The sequence below is a fragment of the Myotis myotis genome, unplaced genomic scaffold (genome assembly GCF_014108235.1).
Source record: "Myotis myotis isolate mMyoMyo1 unplaced genomic scaffold, mMyoMyo1.p scaffold_m19_p_1, whole genome shotgun sequence".
Classification (NCBI taxonomy): Eukaryota; Metazoa; Chordata; class Mammalia; order Chiroptera; family Vespertilionidae; genus Myotis; species Myotis myotis.
This window is the reverse complement of record NW_023416313.1, coordinates 14,479,046-14,502,111: the sequence shown is the minus strand read 5'-3', so window position 1 is coordinate 14,502,111 and position 23,066 is coordinate 14,479,046. Positions and strand designations below refer to the sequence as shown.

The 23,066-nt window shown below is 47.1% G+C and overlaps 1 protein-coding gene and 1 long non-coding RNA gene across 7 annotated transcripts in view; one reads left to right on the top strand and one right to left on the bottom strand.

Moving 5' to 3' along the window:
• Positions 1-2,705: 2,705 nt before the first annotated feature.
• Positions 2,706-11,240, bottom strand: LOC118667280. The gene is made up of 3 exons (XR_004971209.1): positions 11,046-11,240; positions 9,034-9,130; positions 2,706-4,804 (listed from the first exon to the last, which is right to left on the bottom strand). It is a non-coding gene; the product is annotated as an uncharacterized LOC118667280 (long non-coding RNA).
• A 4-nt stretch (positions 11,241-11,244) lies between these two features.
• Positions 11,245-23,066, top strand: part of CCDC149 (coiled-coil domain containing 149) — a 100,511-nt gene continuing 88,689 nt past the window's right edge. For 2 of the 6 annotated variants that reach the window (XM_036330233.1, XM_036330237.1), the window contains exon 1: positions 11,262-11,423. In XM_036330233.1, the coding sequence (XP_036186126.1) occupies positions 11,376-11,423 (48 nt within the window). In that variant the 5' untranslated portion in view covers positions 11,262-11,375. Of the gene's footprint in view, positions 11,424-13,734; positions 14,020-23,066 lie in introns of those variants that run through there. The other 4 variants (XM_036330248.1, XM_036330256.1, XM_036330223.1 and 1 more) reach the window with 4 other exon arrangements.

Here is a 23,066-nt window from a genome sequence, read left to right as displayed (position 1 = left end):
ATTCAAACAACTTCTGATTGAAGTAGGTGTGTGTGTGGGGGGGGGGGGGGGGCGAGGAATGGTTAAGCACCCATTGAGAGGCTAGTGGACCCAGATAATTTGTGTAAATGCCTAGTTAAGTTTGTTATGCAGAGATGCGGGAGGTCTCATTGAAAAGAAAACAGCTGTTATGGGTTGAATTGTGTGCCCCTTCCCCCTCCCCCCCTAGTACTGCAGAATGTGACTTTATTTGGAAATAGGATCATTGCATCATTGCAGATGTAATTAGTTAAGATGAGGTCATACCAGAGTAAGGTGGGCCCCTAATCCAATATTACAGGTGTCCTTATAAAAAGGAGAAATTTGGACAGAAACAGATACACATAGAAGGAAGACACAGGGAAAAGATGGGCATCTACAAGCCAAGGAGAGAAGCCTGGAACAGATCCTTCCCTCACAGCCTTCAGAGAAAACCAACACAGCCAATTTCTATTTCACAGTTCTAGCCTCTTGAGCTGTGTGACGATACATTTCTGTTGTTTGAAGCACACAGCCTGTGGTCCTTTGTTAACAGCAGCCTGAGCCAACTAACATAGAGGATCATGCAATAGCAGAGTGCATGGATCTTGGAGGCAGTGCACAGATCCTGGATCCACCCCTCACTAGCTATGTGACTTTGGTTAAGTCATTTAAAAACTCTTTAAAATTCTCAACTTCCTTTTCTCTAACATGTAGATAATCAGGAGTGATATTCAAGATATTTAACAGCCCATTAGGTGCACTACAGAGGCTGCCGAACCCACCCGTGGCCACTGGAGGGTAACTCTAGGTCCACTCATTCTTAAAGATTCATTCCAGTCTTGGGTGGTGGCTAGACAGGCACTGAGCATGTATCTGCTGAGGTGCCATCAACACATTAGCCAGGGTTCTGTCTACTCCTTTAGAGTTGGTCCAATCAGGCCAGGGAGACGCATGACCACTGTGGAGGGAGCACTCAGGGCTCTCTACCCCTTATAGTGCCCACCGGGGTCTCTCCTGGGCTGGGGTGTTCAGTGGGGAAGAGGTATGAAGTGAGGGGCTCGTTCAAGGGATACAGAGAAGCTGTAAATTACCAACCTATATGGAAGCATTTTAATATTTCAACAATCAACCACGCTTTCCTGACTTTCACCTGCTGAATATCAGGCCTGTGATAATTACAGATATTTATACAGTTTTGTGAAGATTAGATGAGATGACACGTGTCGAGTGCTTAGAAAAATGCCTGGCATATGACAATAAATGCTAGTTTACATTATTATTGAGAAGAATGGTACTTCAATAGAGCTCAATTTATTAAGCATTAATTAAGCACCTACAACATGCTAGGCACTAGCCCAGGCATTAGGAATACAGAAATGAGTGTGGCATAACCCCTGCCCTCAAGGAGTTTATTTTTAGCAGAGCTAAGATACTCTTTTCTACTTCCCTGCTTTTCATAATAAAGGGAGATGAGGGTCTTCCAGTATTTCAATGCCTAGCACTGCTGGTTCCACCTTTCTAACCACACTAGATGCCCCCATGCATTCCTCATTTGAGTATTTCTTTAGGGACTTGCTATGTCATGGTTTGGCTTAAGTGATCCCTGATTTGGTAGGTTTTAAAACAAACAAACAAACAAACACTTGTACTGAGGCCTGAATTCAATTGATTTTATTTCCATTAAGATAAAAAATGTCAGGCTTAAAAGTGAGTTCTGGAATTGACATAGAGTCACTTCTACCATATCCTTTGGTAGAGCCAACTTGGACCTCCAGCCCAGACAAGTCTTCAGAGGACCCCAGCCCCAGCCTCCATCTGACATCTACTTGGGAGACTCCACCTGAGCCCAGTCAACCCACAAAACCACAGGAGACAGTGATAAATTAATATTTAAGCCACTGGTTTGGGGCAGTTTATTGAATAGCAAGAATACCTGCCTAGTATTCTTTTTCCACACAGGGCATCCACACAGGATAATTTGAGGTAAAAATCAGAAGTGCTGCTATGGTAGCTTGTCTCCAAAGCTGGGAACCATTAAATTTTCCTCTCCCTGCATGTAACTCCACTTCAACTCCATCTAGAAGTGGAGTCTATTTATCTACCCTCTTGAATCTGGCTGGCTTAGGAGGAACTGTGAACGAAAGGATATGGCAGAAGTGACTCTATATCAATTCCAGAACTCACTTTTAAGAGGACTGGCAACTTCCACTTCGCTGTGGTCTGAATGTCTCTGTCCCCTCAAAATCTATATGTTGAAATTTTAACCCCAAGGTGATGGTATTAGGAGATCCTTTGGGAGGTGATTAGGTCATGCACGCTTTGCCTTCGTGTCTTGGATTTATGTATTTATTCAAAGAGACCCCAGAGAGCTCACCTTCCACCTCGTGAGATCACAGCAAGAAAATGGCCATTTGGAAGTGGGTTCTCACTGGACACTGAGTCTGCCTGCATCGTGACCTTGAACTTCCCAGCCTCCAGAACTGTGAGAAATGCATTTCTGTTGATTTTAAGTTACCCAGTTCTTGGTGTTTTGTTATTGCAACCAGAATGGACTGAGACACACTTTTATTCCCTGGAAGCACTTGCCCTTGGGCAGCTCCCCCTGGGAACCTAGGGGCCATGCTGTGGGAAGCCCAACACAGAGAGACATGAGTAGGTGCTCCAGTGGACAGTCATCTGAGTTCCCAGCCGACAGTCAGCATCAACTACTAGCCATGTGAGCGAGCCAACTGGGACATCCAGCCCAGACATGTCTTCAGAGGACCGCAGCCCCAGCCTCCATCTGACTTCTACCTGGGAGACTCCACCTGAGCCCAGTCAACCCACAAAACCACAAGAGACAGTGATAAATTAATATTTAAGCCATTGGTTTGGGGAAGTTTATTGACTAGCAATAGACAACCAGAATCCTGCTCTTAGGAACCTCAAATATTGCCAAGCTGTAAGCATTGTGAAAGAGGCAGGGCACGGGAATCCAAAGTCTGGGCTCTCGCCACAGCTCTGTCCCTACAAGCTCTGTGACCTTACCACTCTGGGCCTGTTTCTTCTCTTGTATAATAAGGATCCAGACTGCTAAGATTCCTCACACTTCGAACGCTCTGTAAGCTCTCTTGGATGATATGAGTATCACCTTCACTAACCTTTTGTACAGAGTTCCATTCAAATGGAAAATTCTGCTTTTATTTCATAGTCACCGATCTTCAAGGTCATCGGGCCCAATCTGCTCATGGTATAGATGAGGATAAGTCACAGAGAGGTGAAGACGTCTCAGCTTGCACACTCCCTGCTTCTCCCTAGGCCCCCTTTCTAAAGTTCTTGTCCAATTTCTCCTCCCTTCACTTTGGAAAGGGGTCATTGCTTCCTCGTTTCTAAACGTTCTGGCATCTGTGAGTAAACTGGCCAAAGGGTGCTTTCTGTGCCTCTGTGTCTTTGATCTTGCCCCGTCTCAGCTTTCCACATGGACCTACCTGGTTTTTCAGTTTCTGAGTGTTTTTCTTTTCTCTCAAAGTTTTTTCTTTTACTATTTTTTTATTATGGAAAAATAGAGATAACATAACATTTGCCATTTTAACCATTTTAAGTGTACCAAATGGACCCAGCTCCCAAGATCCATTCCTGGCCCTTGAAGCCTGGGTGACATCCTAGCTGAAGAGGCTGGTCCTGGAGCATTTCTCTGTGTTCCTGTAGAGCTCAGCTGCTTGATGAAGAGCCTCGAGGACAGAGCCAGGTCCAAGCCTGGTTGTCATCCCCATGGCCCAGCTCAGCGTACAAATGCTCAAGAAACGTTTGTTGTGCTTTGGCTCAGTTGGTTGGAGTGTCGTCCTCTTCACCGAAAGGTTGCGGGTTCCATTACGGGTCGGGGCACATACCTAGGTTGTAGGTTTGATTCCCAGTTGGGGCTTGTACAGGAGGCAACCAATTGATGTTTCTCTCTCTCTCTCCCTTCCCCTCTCTCTAAAATCAATAGGGTGAGGATTTAAATTTTTTTTTTTAATTTAAAAATAAAAACACAATTGTTTGTCAAGTGAATTAATGACCCTATAATGCTAAAGGAAAGCCTCCTAAGTCTCTCTTATATCACCTTAAGATTACTCCTCTTGTCTCATGGGAATAGACAGGCTTCATAAATAGCAACACTGTGTCACACGAGGGCCCATAAGGGGCACATATATGCCTCCTTCTCCAAAGGTGAGCTTCTCAGTGCAACAGCGGAGACATGATAGGCTCATAAATACCCCGTGTGACAGTCTCGTTTTAGAACTCACGTTTACTTGCCATGTTGTGTTTCTGTTAGAGAACAAAGAGAAATCTGCCCTTTGGTGACTGAATGAGGTCAAAGCATTATAATGGGTGTCACCAAGGGCTGACAAATTCCGCCCCACGAATGTAATAAAAATGAGCAGATCACTGCCATCCTTTGAAACACTCGCTCAAACATGCCTGTTTCAAACCCAGGCTGTGGGCTGCAGCTACCCACCTCTTTGTCTTCCTCCAGACCAGGCAAGCCGCATGCAGCAGCTCGGGGGCCCACAGCTGTTTGGACATTGAAAGGAATCGCAGATTTGGCAGAAAACGAGAATATCTGTCTAATGGGATGAAGGGACAGTGAGACCCTTGGCCTGGCGGTCTCTGCTGTCTTGAATCTCCTGTGTCACTGCAGTTCCAGTTGCAGAGGGAGGCCTGGTCCAGAGAGGCTACCCCCACACTATGAACAGTCCTCTTTGCTGTCACTGTCATGGTCATGGCCAGGCTGCAGAGGCTGTGACCCGCTGGGAGAGGCGCATCTTTAGATAAATGCCGTGACCTGGTTTGAGGGGGGAAGATAAAAATCAGCCTTCAGTGCTGGTGAAGGACAGCCTAATGGACAATAAATATTTTACCAGCTCTGGCCATTTATATGCAATGCCACCTTTTCACCCTCTCTAGCAAATTGTTTTCTTTGTTTTTTCATTTTTTCCCTTCCCCAAGCCCCATTAGTCTTTCATAGTGCAGAGGGGAAAACAACATTTCTGTTGCTTCTTTAGCCACTTCTGTGTACACAGTAGGTTCTAGTTAATGGTAATTTTCTTCTTCTTTCTCCCCTGACCCTCTCCACTGGATAAAAATTGCTCCTTTCCCCCCACCTCCCCCCACCCAACCTAAGACAAAAAATCAAACAGGAGGACAATGTAGGTGATTCTACTGTAGACGGCCATCAGACTTCTTTTTTTACCCCTTCCAGAGCGACAGGGTCAGCCCCTCTCTTGGCCTGAAGTTGAGGCCAGTGGCCCCCAAGGAGGCTGCTTCTATTTCCAGCTCCCCAAGTCCAGAGAGCGGTAACCTCGCCTCTGGGAGGGCCAGGCAACCTGCCCGCCGGCAGCTCCTGCCCGCAGCCTCTCTGCACCTACATTTCCATAAATTTACATCAAATTTGTGCTGAATCATATCCCCCCCATGCAGAAGAAATGAAATTCATTATCAATAAGTACAATAAATTTGAATAATCTGAGAGGCAAGTGACTTTCCCTGTCTCTCTTCCATTTAACTCCTTCCTTGGGCCACTGCTCACTCCACTCCCCCTGGAGCCTGACTTGTCTTTCTCCCACCCACCCCTGCTTTCCCATCTCCCCCCCCCGGTTCTTGATTTTCTGGCTTCTCATCAGGAGCCCTGGCACACATCTCCCTTTGTCTTTCCTTTCCTATCTGGCCTCCGTGGGCAGATCGCCCTTTCCTGTAGGTTCCCTCTCCTGGAACTCTTCCATCAGTAGAAGGAGCTGCCCCTCTGCTCCCCCTAGTTCCCACCCCTTGCCCCACAACACCCCAGCCAATCACGCCCAAGCCTGGGCCACCTCAGGATGACAATTGCGGGTCCCCAGCCTGCCAGGCTGTCATCAGCCCCACTCAGTCATTTTGAGCACCTCCTGGTGGTTCAGCGGGGAGTGGAACTTACTTCCACCCCCTGTTGCTGGGCTGATTGGCAGCCAGCGGGGCAGGGAGGCAGCAGCCAGCAACTGATTGTTTGTTGCTGGGCAGGGAGGGCTTAGTGCGGGCAGAGTGAGGGCCCAAGAGCTCAGGGGGCTAAGAGACAGAGGATTCTCTGAGTCAGGAACCAGGCCAGGATCCCCTGCCTGTCTGTCTGTTGTCTGGCTGCCAGCCCTGAGAGAAAAATGGATGAGGCCCTTTGCAGAGTGTCCCCAGGTAGGGGGAAGAGAGGAGGTTTATCTTTTATAGAATTGAGGCCAGTGGCCCAGGGGACCTCAGGTCTCTGGGCTCTGCAGGAAGTGTGACCGTGACCGCAGTGCACTGTGGCACCTGCAGTCCCCTGACCCCAGATGAGATCATGAACAAAGGAAGGCATTTAGCAACCAGTGCAGGGGGGCTCCTGGCAGGACCTGTCAAAATGGCCCTCTCTTGACAAGAGCAAGGATTGGGGACCTTGGCTCTCATGGAGCTAATTAAAAAAATCTGTATCTACCACTATAAACCACAGTCATTATGAATCATTTTCTTCCCAGGCCCATCAGCCTTGGTTTCTTCATTCAGGCAGGAGAAAAGGAAGGGAGTGGCTGTGAATACTGCCCAGTTGCATGGTTCAGAGAAAAACCTAGCCAAAATCCTCTCCTGCAAACTTGCTTCGTTTCCTTTAATGAGAACGCTGACATTTTTGCTTGGGCAGCCAGAATTTGAACTGAAAATACTGTCGAGAGAAGTTGTGTCAAACGCTTTAGGGTTTTCCCCCGTGTGTCTGGGGCTGTTGAGACTTGGCCAGAGTCAACCTGCAAATCAGTAGAAAACCTGCAACAAGAGGCTCAGGTTTGTAACAAAAAGTTCACGTCGCCCTTTCCCAGTCTCTCCAGAGATTTCTTTTTTGTTTTCTTTTGTTGTCATCAGTATCTGCTGGTTTAATATCTTAGATCAAGCTATTTTTGGAGTTTCCACATGTAAACCCCTCTCCAACATTTGAAAGTGAAAAGCATCATTCAAAAGTATCCAAGCACTTTCTTCTACCAATATAGGTGCATAGAAATAAATAAATAAAACTGGCCCCGGGGCTATGAATCTATATGGAAAAATTGGGTCCCTAGAGATTTCTCAGGGAGCTAAGGGAACATGAAAATAGAGGCTAAAAAATAAATGAACAAGCAAAACAGAAACAGATTCATAGATACAGAGAACAGACTGATGGTTGCCAGAGGGGAGAGGGGTTGGGGGGCAGGGTGAAAAAGGTGATGGGATTAAGAAGTACAAATCAGTAGTTACAGAATAGTCACGGGGATGTAAAGTATAGCATATGGAAGATAGTCCATAATCCTATCTAATAAAAGGCTAATATGCAAATCGACCGAACGGCGGAACAACTGGTCACTATGATGTGCACTGACCACCAGGGGCAGACGCACAACACAGGAGCTGTCCCCTGGGGGTCCGTGCGATCCCATAGGGGGAGCGCTGCTCAGCCAGAAGCCGGGCTCATGGCTGGCGAATGCAGCGGCAGTGGCAGGAGCCTCTTCTGCCTCCGTGGCAGAGCTAGGCCGTCAGTTGGACATCCCCCAGGGGCTCCTGGACTACAAGAGGGTGCAGGCCCGGCTAAGAGACCCCCCTGAGTGCACAAATTTTGTGTACCGGGCCTCTAGTACAAAATAATATTGAATGTCAACTGTATTTGAAAAATAAAAAAGAAATAAACCCTTCTGATGTGGGCTTTCAAAATACGTAATTGCTATTAATAGCACTTTTATTTTACATTTACAAAAGGGTAGAAAATATAGGATAAACACACCAAAGTAAAAAATCAACACCCCTCCCAAATAAATGCATAGAAAAAGGTGAGAAATTAGCTAAAATATTTATAACAATTTACTCAGGCCATGGGAGATTTTACAAGCTTCTTTCTACAGCAAATACAATGAAATTTAACTTTAAAACAAAGAAAGGAAGAAAATAGAGGCTAGAGTCACATGTTAATACTTAATTCCTGGAGGGAAATTCAAGTCAAGGGCAGCTGGTTTTAAACTGGTTCTGTGCAAATGGACTGTCGGATGAAGCATTTAATGTACTGCTTTCATCAGAGGTAAGGAGAGTTGGTCAGCAGTTTTCCTTATTTTTCATTTTTTTTTAAGAAAAAAGCTAACCAACAATATAATTAGCTTTGTTTTCGTCAGCCTGGGCGGCTCTTGATGAGGTGTCTAGAGGCCTTCTGGTATAGGTGCCTAAAAGCTTAAATGGCATTTAATTATTATTATTACTCAATGTCAGGCTCCATAAATGAAAAGAGATAAAAAAGAATCGCTCGCAGCAACACTGCCTTGGTTTGTGATTTCATCACATCTCAGAAGCGAGGCAGGTTCGAGCTGGCAGGTGGGGCATGAAACCTCTAAGGAGGACCCAGCTCCTGGAGATGCCGTTCAACTGAGCTGGAAGTTTCTCCACAGGCTGTGGAGGGAGGAGGCCTGCCACTCTTTGATTTTCCTCCCCAATTTTATATTTGTTTTTAAAAAATATATTTCTATTGATTTCAGAGAGGAAGGGAGAGGGAGAGAGAGATCAACGATAAGAGAGAATCATGGATCGCTGCCTACTGCATGCCCCGCACTGGGGATGGAGCCCACAACCCAGGCATGTGCCCTGACTGGGAATTGAACCCTGACCTCCTGGTTCAAAGGTCGACGCTCAACCACTGAGCCACACCGGCTGGGCCCTAATTTTATTTTAAAATACCTTAAACACTGGCTGACTTACTTCAGAGAAGGAAAGCAAATCGGAGAAATGACTTCGCACAGAGGTACGTGGCCTCTAACGTAAGAGTCCTTGGCAGCTGACGGCCTGAAGTATCAGTGACCGTTGCCAAGGAGCAGCAGTACTGAAAGCCTCAGCTAAACGTGGTAACTGGAAGGGGCAGGCTGCTTTCCCACCTGAATGCCAGCTGAGAGCAAGGCACAGGCAGCGGAAGGCAGATGGACCAAGTTATGTCCACTCTTCCTACAGTCTATTTCATTGACAGGTCAGAAGGAAACCAGATGGTTTGCCAGAGGGCAATATATTGGCAGACAGTACCTGCTTCTTAGCATGAGACATCAGGCTGTTAAGAACAGGAGCTTGGAGCTGAGTTAATCCTAGATGCTCAGTTCAGGGATGACCTTCTTTCCGCTTCCTTGGATTAAAAAGAGAATAGATTAGGTGGCCCAGCATGGTCAGAAGCCTTAGTTGCATTCTAGCCCCCTTTTCTCTCTTTTTAGTCCCTAGAGCAAAACCTCAATGGTAAGGATTGCAAACCCCACAGGCCCCAGGACAGGGACTATGGTCTGCAATGCTATTGAACCCCGGGTGAGTATAGGATTTGTATACAACAGGCACAGAATAAAGGTGCTGACGGGCAGTCTCCTAGTCCCTGGCCTGCCAGGATCTGTTGTAGAATCTTCTTTAGCTGAGGACCCAGCAGGTCGGGATGCCAAGGGCTGTGGCTCTTCAAGTGCTGCCAGGGAGGCCATCCAGGCTCTTCAGCTACTGTCACCATTTGTATCAGTTACGTGTTGATCTATAGCAATGATGGTGAACCTATGACACGCGTGTCAGAGGTGACACGCGAACTCATTTTTTTGGTTGATTTTTCTTTGTTAAATGGCATTAAAATATATAAAATAAATATCAAAAATATAAGTCTTTGTTTTACTATGGTTGCAAATATCAAAAAATGTCTATATGTGACACAGCCTCTAACGTAAGGGTTAAGTTAGGGTTAAGTTAGGGTTTTTCAAAATGCTGACACGCTGAGCTCAAAAGGTTCGCCATCACTGATCTATAGCAAACCCTCCCAAACATCACTGGCTTAAAACCACATCAGTTTATGTAGCCTGTGACCTGTGGGGCAGCAAACTGGGCAAAGCTCAGCTGGGTGGTTCTTCTGCTGGTTTCATCCACGGCAGCTGGGTGTCAATGGCCTCACTTACATATGTGGCAGTTGAGTTGGCCATGAGTCCCTCATCCTCCAGCAAGCTTTTCTGGGCTTGTTTCTATGGTGGGGATCACAGGTTCCCAAGGACATAAGCAAGGATAAGTCTGCACAGATGTTTGCAGGCCTCTTTGTGTAGCACTGTTTGCAAACATTGCATCAGCCAAGGCAAGTCACATGGCTGAGCCAAGGGTCAAAGTTACAGACAATGGCTGGGACACAGGCAGGAAAATATTCACACCATTTTGCAAACAATCTACCACATCAACAAAACAAGGCCAACATCAGAGTCCCAATCTCTGCAACTCCCAGAGGTGATACTTCATTGGTAGATTTCCAAGATGCTGAAGAGGGCCTATTGGAGCCAGATGTCCTGGTTGAATCTCTGCTTCCCCATCGGATAAATGGGGATAACATCTACCTCATAGGGTTGATCCAGGATCAATAGGGGCTAAAAGTAATAAATATTGGCAGTGGTAATTGACACCTGTAAAATGGGTTCACAGCTTCTCTCAACCTACCTGCTCATCTCCACAGGCAGGCAGGGCTGTGCAGGTACAAAAGGCTCACTATTGGGGATGGTCCCCGGGAGGGGTTTAGGTGACACAGGAAAAGCACCTTGAATGACAAACTCCTATGAGACTCACCTGCCCTGCCACCCGCTTTCAGTCCTTCCTCTGACTTAGAGGAAGTCTGTTTGTCCGGGATACGGCTTAACCCCTCTCCTGCCAAGTGTTAAGTGTCATGCTCAGCTTTTGGACCAATTTTGAATTCAATACCATTTTACTGTTCACTTTTACATGTTCTTTCTATTTATGACAGCTGGTCATTTAAGAAATAAATATAAATAAACCGTAGTAGCTTGAAAAACAATGTTAAATATAAAACACGTGGTTCACTCATTCAGATGTTCAACAAATCTTTGTAGAATGTGCTTTACATCAGAGAGCAGAGCCAAGCCCGGTGGGGCTGGAAGAGAATCGTGGGGGGGGGGGGGGGGCTGATGGAGGTCGGGAAAGGGCAGGATTTAGGGATGCGCTTCTTGTGGGAGACACACAGGTGGCTGCCCAGCCCTCCTCCTGCCCTGCAGAGCGGTAGTGCTGGGGTCAGGGGTTACCTCCGGGCTGAGACCCGGCCGCCCCTTCCCTAGAGCCCGGGGCGGGCCGGGGCGGCCGGAGGGGTCCGGGCTGCGCCGGGCGAGCCGGCGGGGCTGTGGCTGCGGCCGCCCGGCCCGGCTCCTCCTCCCCTTCCTCCCGCCGAGGCTGACGTGGAGGCGACAGCGCGGGCGGCCGCAGGAGGCGGCGGCGCAGCGGCTCGAGGCTCCAGGCCCTCGCGGGGCCGGGCGGTGGCGACGGCGGCGGCGGTGCGGGAGGCGGAGGCGGAGGCGGAGGAGGAGGCGGCGGAGGGCGGCGTCCGTGCAGCCCGCCCGCGCCTGCAGCAGGAGGCCATGAACGGCGACCGGACCGAGAGCGACTGGCAGGGGCTGGTGAGCGAGGTGAGGCCGCGGCGCCGGCCAGGCGGGAAGGGCCGGGCGAGCGGCCCCCGGTGCCGGGCCGTGCCCCCCGGGTGGCCGAGCCGGGCGGGACGCGCGCACGGAGCGGGGGGAACGTGCACCGGGGGCTCCGCGCCCGGCCCTGCGCGACCCGCCAGGTGCGCTGCTCCTCCGCTCTCCCCGGTCTAGCCCGGGCCACTTTCCTCCTCGCCATCTGGTGACAGCCCGTGGGGAGGGAGGGGCCTTCCCTCCGCGGGGCCGGGCCGGGGATTGGAGCGTGCAGCCCGGATCCGGGAGGGAGGAGAGGGCGCGAAGCCCCACCTGCCTTCCTAGTTGCCAGTTTTGGAGCCAAGCGATTGGACGCCGGCGCTGAAGTGGGAAGGTGGTGCCGGGAAATCCGGGCCCTGGGGCAACACTGGGCCAGGTGGCACTCCCTGCAATGGAGCTCTGGGTGGGGGAGTTCAGGGTCCTCCTTAGCCTCCATTCATTCACCGCTCAATGAAATCCACATGGGTTTACTGTGGGCCTACCAAAGGAAACAGGTGCGGAGTCATTGGATTTGTGGACGCAGAGAACACCACGCCCCGCTATTTGTCATAATCACGTGACGCTGGGTCAGTGTTTTGGACTCTTACCCAATTTCCTCCTAAATCTACCCTTAGAGATTTTGACTCGAGAGGGCCTCCCTGACCTCCCCAGGTGGGAGGGCTTGCTGATGTCTCCTCCTCACAGGTTGCTGGCCCTGTGATGCAGTCACCCACGTCACCTAGGCAGGCTGACCATCCACCGGAAATGCGCTCTTCCCGCCCTCCTGAGAACTACCCTCTGTCCCGAGGCGCAGGGGGCTTCTTTTCCTTATTCCAGTGCACACATGCAGCGCGATGACCTTCTCTTCAGAACGTCCTCTGGGCCTCCAGGTCAGCCCGGGAACCGTCCTTAATGTCTCGTGTGTGCAAAGCGTTGCAGTTCTGAAGAGGAATGAGATGTCAGAGCTTCTTCCGTAGTTTAATTTGTTTACTCTTGGTCTAGTAATTGGAAACTCCTAACTGTACAGCGTGATGATCCATTGTATTGCAGTCTGTCCCCATCTCCCCCAACTTTTCAGGCTTTATGTCAAGGAATAGATCCTCTGGGCCTCTGTTCTCTTGGCCCATCAAGAATCATACCCAGCAGTTCAGGAGGCTGGAGGTGGTTCTGCATAGGAGTCCAGTGTTAGACTCCAGAATAGCAGCAGAATATTCACCACACCCACAGATGCTCACCGGATGCCTAGGAGGAGTCAGGTTCATTGCGGGGTCCTTGGGATTCAGTGGCGAAGACAGAACCTTTCTTGCCATCAAAGGACTCCTGGAGCATATGGTATAATTTGGGAGGGGCCTTCCCAAACGATACGAATACTAAGGAAATAAAAAGAATGGAACATGAAGGTTGGAAAACCAAAGGAAGGAGGTGTACAGTATTGTAATCTAGTGGCCCCCCTGCTAGGCTGTGTGTTTTGTTTGGCTTTCTTCCAGTGGCCTACATGGAGCACCACACACACAAGGTGCTCAGAAAATGCTTGCAGAGTAAGTTGAGATCCAGGACATATCTTGCCTATCCCAGACTTACGCTTTCTCCCCTTCACAGGCATTCATTAAAGGCTTAGAATGTGGAAGGCGCAGAGCGAGGGGCTGGGGGATGGGAAAATGAATGCAAAATGCTTCCCGCCTTCGCAATAGCTAATGACGATTTAGGTCCATCTTCGATCTTAAGCATTTTACATGGCCCGTTCTCATAATGGGGTGAGGGATAAATTATTTCTGATTTTGTGGATAAGGAGACTGTGGCTCAGACAGGCTAAGAGCTTGCTTGGAGCCTCACGGCCAGAGGCGCAGAGTTGGATCCCTGGTTTTTCTGACTCCGGAGCTTGGCAGCACTAGGCCACACTGTGTCTTTTAATCATCTGTGCATCTGTCTGTATCTTCCACTAGACAGCGGTCGCCAACCGATGGTCCGCGGACCACTGGTGGTCCGTGAGGTCTGAAAGGTTGGCGGCCGCTGCACTAGACAGTAGGTTCTCCAAGGGAGGGGACCGTGTCTTGTTCATTTTTGAATCCTCAGCAACTGGATTAAATGTTTCACAGAATATGATCTATAGATCACCTACATCAGAGTCATTTTAGGAGCAAAGAGGGCAAAGAGTCATTCTGTATTTTGGGGAAAATACAATATGTTGAGTCTTACCCCAAATCTACTGTAGTGGATTGAAATCTCCCTCCCCGCCCTCCAATGGGTACATCTAACTGCTGTCCCTCCCCTTCCACCCCCCATGAATGTGAACTTATTTGGAAATAGGGTCTTTGCAGATATAATCAAGTTTAGGATCTCAGGATGATCTCATCCTAGATTTACAGTGGGCCTACATCTGAGCGGTGTCCTCCCTTAGAAGAGAAGAGAGAGGTGAGCCATAGAGCTACAAGGGGAAAGGCTGTGAGAAGACTGAGACACACCCAGAGGGAGCTCATATAAAGATGGCTTTTTGACACACAACGATTTCTGCAGAAGTCCTGATGTCTACCTCTCACACAGGGTTTGCACGCCAGTACCCTGCCTGCCCAAGGTCTGTGCTCTCTTTCAATCAGTTTGCTTCCTTAGCTTGCCTCTAGGAAGCAGTTTTCATTTAAAATGATTCTACAGACATCAGTTTTACTTTCACCTTTTCAGTGTAACAAGCTGAAATGACAGCCTTCTCACAGGCCCTGGAGTAAACGTGGCCATGCGTGTGAAAGGGGCATGGCTGGTGGTCTATTTTGAAAATTAAATGTCTGGGGAGGGGGACATGTTCTTCTTATCACCACCTGAGGTGATCTCTCAAAATCAAGGGGAGATCTTGAAAGGCAGCCGTGCGGGCAATCAATAACTTTTTATTTCCAAGATAAAAATCCTGGCCATCTTTCAGCCTAGTGCCCTATGATAAACCATGGCTAATGAATTTTGGTTAATTAATTAGATAGCAATCACTCTTGTCCCTTGACTGTGTTGTATGCAGTGCTGTTAGGCAGATGGAAGACAGTTAACTCTGGGCCTCTGCCCCAAGTGTAGCCACTGACTTTTGGAAGAGAGGCGTTTTGAAGAGGCGTAGAGTCTGGCTCTGTGATTGAGGGCATAGCTCTCTGTCTCAGTTTTTGACTCAGATCTGGGGTGGTGAGTTTTGACTCTATGTCTTTCTTTTTCTTTTTCTTTTCTTGTTATCCTTACCTGAGGATATGTTTATTGATTTGAGAGAGAGAGAGGAAGGGAGAGAGAGAGAGGAAGAGGAACATCGATATGAGAGTGAAACATTGATCAGTTGCCTCCTGTATGCGCCCCAACCCGTGATGGAACTCACAGCTTAGGTATGTGCCCTGACCAGGAATTGAACCCGCAACCTTCTGATCTATGGGATGACTTTCCAACCAGCTGAGCCACCTGGCCAGGACTCTAGCTGTTTCTTGATGCAAATGATCAAAAACCCAATCCAAAATGGTTCATATTAGAGGGAATTTTTTGGCTGATGTTGTGGGTCAAATTGTGTCCCCAAGAAGATAAGTATCTGTGAATGCCACCTTATTTGGAAATAGAGCCTTGAAGATGTAATCAAGTTAAGGTGAGGTCATTAGAGTGGGCTCCTAATCCAATGACCAACATTCTTATAATAAGAAGAGGGAAATGTGACACAAAATTGCACAAAGGGAAGACAAGGTGAAGTCACGGAAGAAAGAAGGCCATGTGATAACAGGTAGAGACTGGAGTTATGCGACTCGAAGCCGAAGAACGCCACGATCGATCGCCGGCCACTACCAGAATCCAGGAAGAGGCAAGGAAGGATCCTCCCCTAGAGCTTTATGAAGGAACATGGCCCTGCTGACACCTTGATTTTGGACTTCCAACTCCCAAGAATATCAGAGAATTAGCTTCTGTTGTTTCAAGACACCAGCTTTTGGCACTTTGTTGATGCAGCCCTAGCCAACTAACACAGCTGATGTGATTAAAATAGGGGTGACTTTGGGCACAGCTGGATTCGGCGCTCAAGCAGATGCTTCCTCTCCATCTTTGGGTCTGCTTGCTTACCGCCTTCAGTCTCAGCCTCCCAGCCTCTCAAGTTCAAGTCCAGAGGAGAAGCCAGAAACTCTTATGTGGTAGATCCTATAAAGTCCCAGGAGTAACTCCAGTTGAACTCAGATCATTTGCCTTCCCTGGGAGAAATCGCTCAGGAGTGTAGTGATGTGATTATCTTAGGCCTGGAGTTTGTGCACGGGGCCCTGCTCAGACCACATAGACTGAGAGAGGGTTGGGACATTCGAGGCTGGTTGCCAGAAGAAGGGGACTGGATGTTGAGAGAATCACCACACTGTGCAACTTCTCTGAGCTTCATTCTCTCATCTTTAAATAGGATAATAAAGTACTTACCTCATAGGTGCTATAATTGTGAGGCTCAAATTAAATAGCCCTGTTAGTGCTTAGCTTTCCACCTGGTAGAAAGTGTTTAGTGATCACTGGTACAATATCATGAACCTCAGGACACAAATTCAGGTGTTCACAAAATGAAAACTTCTTTATTTTGCTATAACACCTTAATTTTGATTGCAAATTCACACTGTGAGGGTGGTGGAAATGTAATCTGAATTGGAGTCATAACTCTTTCCTTGAACTTGTATTTAAGTTCTAGGGGGCTCAAGTAGTGCTCGGCCATTGGCGGTGGTAATGGGGTGGAGAGCTATTTTTAAAAATATGTTTTTATTTATTTTAGAGAGAGATGCAGGGAGAGGGGGAGGGAGGGAGGGAGGGAGGGAGGGAGAGAGAGAGAGAGAGAGAGAGAGAGAGAGAGAGGGAGAGAGAGAGAGAGAAAGAGACATTGATCGGCTGCCTCCTGCACATCCCTTACTGGGTATCAAGTCCAAAACCCAGGCATGCCTGACCCAGAATCGAACCTCTCGGTGCATGAGATGATGGGACAAGGCTCAACCAAGTGGCCGGGGGAGGACTATTTTTGTTGAGCCACACTCTCCTCATTTCAGTCTAGTATCTGGTTACTGGTCACTGGATGTCACTGTGGTGTCCTCCTTTGTTCCTCTCTTGGGCCTCTCTGGCCCTTCATCTGTACCACACCCACATGGCTTTGGGTGAACGAAGAACAAGTTGGTGTAGTGCATTCACTGCTCTGGGCATGGGGGACTTCAAGCTCTTGCCCAGTGTGGGTGCAAGGTCATAGTCTGTTGCCCCCAAATCACTCCTGAGCTAAGGAAAACTTTGGGAAACTATTGTGCCCTTGTCTGCATAGATGCACCACACAACACCAGGCTGGGTCCTGAGATAATGGGGTTATTTTGTAATTCCTAAGAAAAAAGGTGTGTTTATTAGGGTAAAGTCTAGGCCACTATACCAAAGATCCCTATCCTCCCCAACTCACCCCCCACTATATTGTTTTAAATCAGGTAGATATGTCACGTCACAATGTGGTAGCCCAGGCTGGGAGAGCAGTCCTGCTTCATGGGTCATTTGAGAACTCAAGGTTTTCTCCATCTTGTTACTTCACTGAATCTTAGGGGTTGGTCCTCAACTGTGTGGTTAAAACTGGGTTGTTGCCATGGTTTTGTCCCAGCCCATGGGAAGTGGGGGGAGGACAGGGAGAGAGAGAAAGAAGGGGGGAGTTCAGAGCAAAGGGCTTTTCTTTAATTAGGGATGTCTTCAGAGCTGTATGAATCACTTCTGCTCACATCCCATTGGTCTAATCATAGCCATGTGGCCATTGCTAGCTGCAAGGGAGCCTAAGGACGGCAGTCTTTAGCTGGACATGCCTAACTTAAATTAGGGGCAGTTACTCTTATCATTACCTGAGGTGATCTTTCAAAATTTGGGAGATTAAAAAGTAAGAAGGGGTATATAGGACACAGAAATCCCCGAGAAGAAGTGAAAAATAAAAGGATAAATTGGACTTCACCAAAATTAAAATCTTCTATTTTGTTAAAGACCCTGTAAATACAAGCCACAGACTGGAAGAAAATGTGTGCAGAACACGTAGCTTATATCCAGAATATATAAAGAACTCTCACAACTCAATAATAAAAAAACCCCAACAACCTAATTTTAAAAATGGGCAGAAGAGTTAACAGAAGGTTCACTCAGCAAGAGATTTGCCTGGCAAATAAGCATAGGAACAGATATTCAGCATCATCCGCCATTAGGGAAATGTAAATGAAAACCACAAGATGCTGAAGACACACCTATTGGAATGAAAAAAAAACAAACATGAAAAATGGACAAACCAAGTGCTGACAAGCATGAGGCACATGGGAAGTCCCATACGTGGCTGGAGGAATAGAAAAGGTATACCCACTTTTGAAAACAGTTTTGCAGTTTCTCATCAAGTCATACATACACTTAACCAAACAATCCAGCAATCCTACTTGTAGGTATTGACCCAGAAGAAATGAAGATACACGTTCAGACAAAAACTTGTATGTGACTGCTTAGAGAGGTCTTATTTATAATTGCTGAAAACTGGAAATCATCCCAATTAATGGGTGAGCAGATGAACTGTGCTCCATCCTTTAACAGAATCCTGCTCAGTGTTAAGGTGGAACAGACGATTGATCCATACAAAAAGTTGATGATTGTTAGAAACATTTGGTAACTGAAAGAAGCCAGAGACTCAAATGTTCCTACTGTAAGATTCCATTTATATGAAATTCTTGAAAAGGTAGAACAAAAAAGACAAAAACCAAATTGATTTTTGCTGGAGCCTGGGAGAGGGGTGAGTGGAGCATGCAGAAACTTTGGGGAATGATGGCCATATTCTCTGCCTTAATTGTGGGGATGACTACAAGACTGTACAGGTTTGTGAAAATTTATAGAACGGTATACCTAAAAAGGGTGAATTTTTCTCTATGTAAATTATGCCCCTAATTTACATAGAGAAATCTATTTTCTTTTAAAGGGAGAAAAGGATATTCAAGACAGCTATCACTATAGAGACTTTACTCTTTACTTCTCCAATTCCTCAACTCATCAGGTTTCCATCATAACTAGCCATGCCCTCACCTCAGTCCCCAGCCTCACTTCCTTCTCCCCACCCCATGCTGATTGGGCGAAGCTCAGTGTTTATCCTTCCTAGCAACTCTGATTTTGCCCCCTTTCCAACTTTGAGATATTTTCTAGTCTTTTATGTGTGTGGAGGAATCATGGGGAAGGGAGCTAGTGGGGAGACTCTTGTAAGCCCTGATGTCTTCAGGACCAGGCTCTCAAAACTGAAAAGCCAGTCACTTTGTTACCTGTGTTCTGCTGGGCACTCCCCTCTTTGGAACACAAAGGCAGAATGTCTGGCTCCTAAAAAGGGAGTCATGCCTCTCCCTTTCCTTGAACTTCTAAAAAGGGACAGGAGTATGTGGGGAGAAACAGCATGGGGTTACAGGAAGTAGAGGCAAGATGGATTGATAGAGTATCAGTTAATATTTCAAAGCATTACTTTTATTAATAATATTATTAAATGAAAAAGAATGGTGTACAATAGTGAATAATATCTCTTAGACACATGTATCTCTTGCATTTGGTGAGGCTTTATGAAATAGGAGAAAGCTTCTTAGAAGAAGTGGAACTTGAACTGTGTCCTTCCCTTTGGGTTGAAGAGGGTATGGGGCAGTCATGACAGGAAACAGGCGTGACACTGGGCTGGTGGTTGACCTCTGAGGAAATACTCCAGATAAAGACAGAAACCCAGTGGGTTGAGGTATAGAAGATAGTAAGGTTGGCTAGCCAGGATGGACCAGATGGTGAAAGACTTCCAAAGCAAGACAGGAGGGTAGCTGGTAGCAGAGAGGCACTGGATGCTATTCTAGCTGGAATACAAGTTGATGAGAATACTTGGGAAAGATTTGTTTCCACTGAACTCAATAACCACTGAGCCTTTATCATCGGCAAGTCTTCATTTGCCAAATAAAGACAAATTTGGTAACTTAGCCAGGAATCAGGGAAAGATAAGATGAGAGATCAGTAATCTAGTTTTTCTGTGCCTATCAACATTCCCAAATATTCCTCTTGCGTCTATATCATTCCACTTACATGGTTTTTGAACTGACCCTTGACTTATCTCTCTTGCTACTGGATCCAAAAGATCTAGAACTCCTTGAAAGTGGTGACCACATGTTATTCATTTGTGACCTGAACACGTAGTAGTGTACCTTGCCCTCCGTAGGTGCTCAGTACATGTAGGCTATATGAATGCTTGGATGCTTGAATGAGTGACGTGGATACAGCATCCGTGGGAATAGAGAAAAAGGGATTGCGATAAGGAAGAGTTTAAAGGATGACCCTTTCATAGCCAACTGGATTGGAATATGAGATAGGGAGTCCAAGATGACCCCTGATGGGTGGCTAGAGCATGGGGATGCCGGGTCCAACAGAAGACGGAGTCTGCTGAGAGGAGGAGGAGTTCCATTTAGAACTCTGCATTGTTCAGTCTCCTGGGAGCGCTAGAACTCCAATGAGCAAGCTTAGTGCTTACTGGATGCATTTTTGATGAGCAGCTCTCCTCACAGAGGCAGATGATTTCAGAGTCAGTTTATTAAAATTAGCATGTAGGGGAAAGTGAGCACAACGGCTATTTTTATCTGATGGAATTCATGTTCTCTCCTGTGCAGGGGAATTCGCACGTGTGCTTCTAAAATTGACAACTTACACTCTTATTATGTTAAAAATTAATTTACTGTCTCTCGCATTGAGTAAAATAATTGGCCGAAGATTAGAAGACGACTTTGGCTAGCCCTTGAATGAAAATGACCAGAGCGAATGACATGTCTTTCTCACTGCCTGGTTTTCCACCAATAAGACCACACTGGGGCCTTGGGTACCTCACAGCGGAGGCCTTTGCTTAGTGGAGAATCTGCATCTCTCGCCCATCAGGTAACGTGGCACCAGTGGTAGGGGACAGTCCCTAAGGAGCACAAACCGTTGGTTAATTTTTTATTTTGTAATCTTCCCATTTTCATTTCGCCTCTCCTATTCTACTCTGTTTTCATTATGTTATGCTATTTTGTTGTAACACATACCTTTTTTAAAAATAAATTACTTCAAAATATTTATTTTAATATGTTCAGAACAAAGTGTAATCATTGTAATTTAAGAAATACAAAATTAAGAGAAAACAAAACATCTGAGGAAAATAATTGCAATACTCAGATATTGAATTAAAAGACACTGAAAAAGAGTACTTGTTGAAACAGTGATGCTTGATAGAATATTAACTAGATTATTAAAAGTTTAAAAAGCTACTGTGTTATTATGTAGTGGCTAGAAGCAGCAGTGTTTGATCTGATGAAGAATTGGCAAATAGCCGTGAGCAATGGTTAAGCGTCCTATGGGACTGACTTTCAGAAAATCAGGTTTTGAACCACCGCACATCCTAATTATGTTCAGGGTACCAGGTCTTCTTCAAGCCAGTCTGCCCTCTACGCAACTAACCTATAGGGTCACCTTAAGAAAAAAAACAAACGCTTTCACCAGGTTCTCTTGTTCAGAAGCCTTCCATGGCTCCTCATTACTAGCATTCAAAGCCCTCCTCAAACTGGCCTTGACCTTCCTGGCCTATGTCTCGCTGCTCCACTCATAAATGAGCTGCTCCAGCCAAACTGATCTGTCACGCTTTCTGGCTTCCATCTTATTTTCACGCCCTGGCCTCATGCAGGCTGGCCTTCCACTTCTTCCCTGAGGTGGACTAGAAGCCCACACCCCTCATAAAGTCTCCCAAGGTTGAAGTGAGCTCTTCATCCTGTTCCACTTTACAGGCAAGGTTCCAAACTGCTCGCACAGCACTTACATGCTCCCTAAGAAAGGAAAGCACCTTCCATGTGTGTGCATCTTAGCTCCAGCACAAGTTACTGAGCTCCTCAGAGACCGTACTATGACCATCTGTATTGGGTAGGAAATGGGAATTCTAGAATGATTAGCTTCAGCCCTAGTCTGTGTGGCTTAGTTGTTTAGAGCACCATTCCGTGCACTGAAGGGTTATCGTTTGGATTCTGGTTCATGGCACATACCAGGTTTTCGGGTTTGATCCTGGTACAGGCTCATACAGGAGACAACTGGTGTTTCTCTCATACATTGATGTTCTCTCTCTCTCTCTCTCTCTCTCTCTCTCTCTCTCTCTCTCTCTCTCTCTCTCATTTTAGAGAGAGCAGAAGGATCCTGGCTCAGGCTTTCATGGGTCACATGTCATCAAGCTGTACCACTAGGCAGCTACATGGTCATGGGCAAATATCCTCCAGGCCTCAGTTTCTCTGGACTTTATATGGTGAGGATAGCAATATCTGCCTTGTGCCTCTCATTTAAGATGAGGATACAATGTGGTGATGTGAAAATAGGGTTTAAAGTCACCAACCCGCTATAGCTGAGGCGGTGGTCCTATCCTTGCCTGGGCTTTAAGAAAACCCTTCCAGGCCTTCAAAGATGCTTCTGCAGAGAGAGGTGATGTGTCAGCTGCCGGCTGTCAAGATGATGCCATTGAAAATTCATATTGATGGGGCACAGATTGACGGATCTGCTGGCTCTGCCATCTGCAGACCCATGACCAAGGCAATATTGGAGGTGGCAGGCATGGGACTCCCTTCTCCTAGCCAGGTCCAATTTGCTTTTTAATTTGCTCTAGCCTGGTGAGTTCTGTCAGGGTCACTCTTTCACCTTCTCTTCTTTCCGGATAGTCTCCGGCGTTGCCAGACCTTTCAGCATGGTTGTAACTACTCAGTCAATTCCTGAGCACTTCAATCTCCATGGCCTTTTCTGCTCTCCCCTTATTCACCTTCTATCACACCCTCTTGCTGTCCCCCGTCCAATCTTCTGCCCCGATGGATCTGCCCTTCCATTTGCATCCCTCTCTGGTTGTTAGCCATCTGCTGACTACTTTACTTCCCCTGTTTGTTGGAGTCTTGAACAAGCCTCCTCTTAAGCTGATGGCAATGCTCAGGAAAAGACACAGCTAACAGTTATCCCTTTCCCCCTGGGTTCTTGCAGGTGCCCACCAGCTTCCTGCCTCCTGCATCTCCTTCTCCCTTCCCAGCCTGCCCATAAAACTCCGGGCCGGATCCTTCCTTGTTCAAAGACCTCCATCGTTCCTTTTGGCTCTCACTTTGGTTCAGACTCTGTTGTCATCGAAGGCCTTTCTTACTTTCATCTAAACCAAACATTCCAACCTTGTTTTGTATTTTTCCTTTTCACATGTCCCGTGCTCCTGGCAAACGGAACCACTTTGGGTTTCCACGTACTTGGCCTTGGCTCAGGTTGTGCCCTCTGTCTGAAATGCTTGTTCTCTTGCCCCTCCTCACTTCTGCAAGGCTTAGTCACGATCGCCTCGCCCCCCAACTGAAAGCTCCCTTGCCTTCTGCGATCCCGTAGCATCTAAGCACGCCTCCATGACCGGTGTCTCCCTGGCTGCCTTATGCTGAAATCATTTATGTTCTGCCTCGCCTCCAGCTGAGAGTTACTCCAAGCAGGAAAGGGCTGATTCATCTGTGAATCGCCCACTGTGCCCAGTGCACAGTCCTGTGTGTAGTGAACGAATTTATAAGGGATGACAAACCTATTGAGTTCTCAGTTAACACTTGAGTTGAAAACAATGATATCTATTTATTTTGGTCAGAA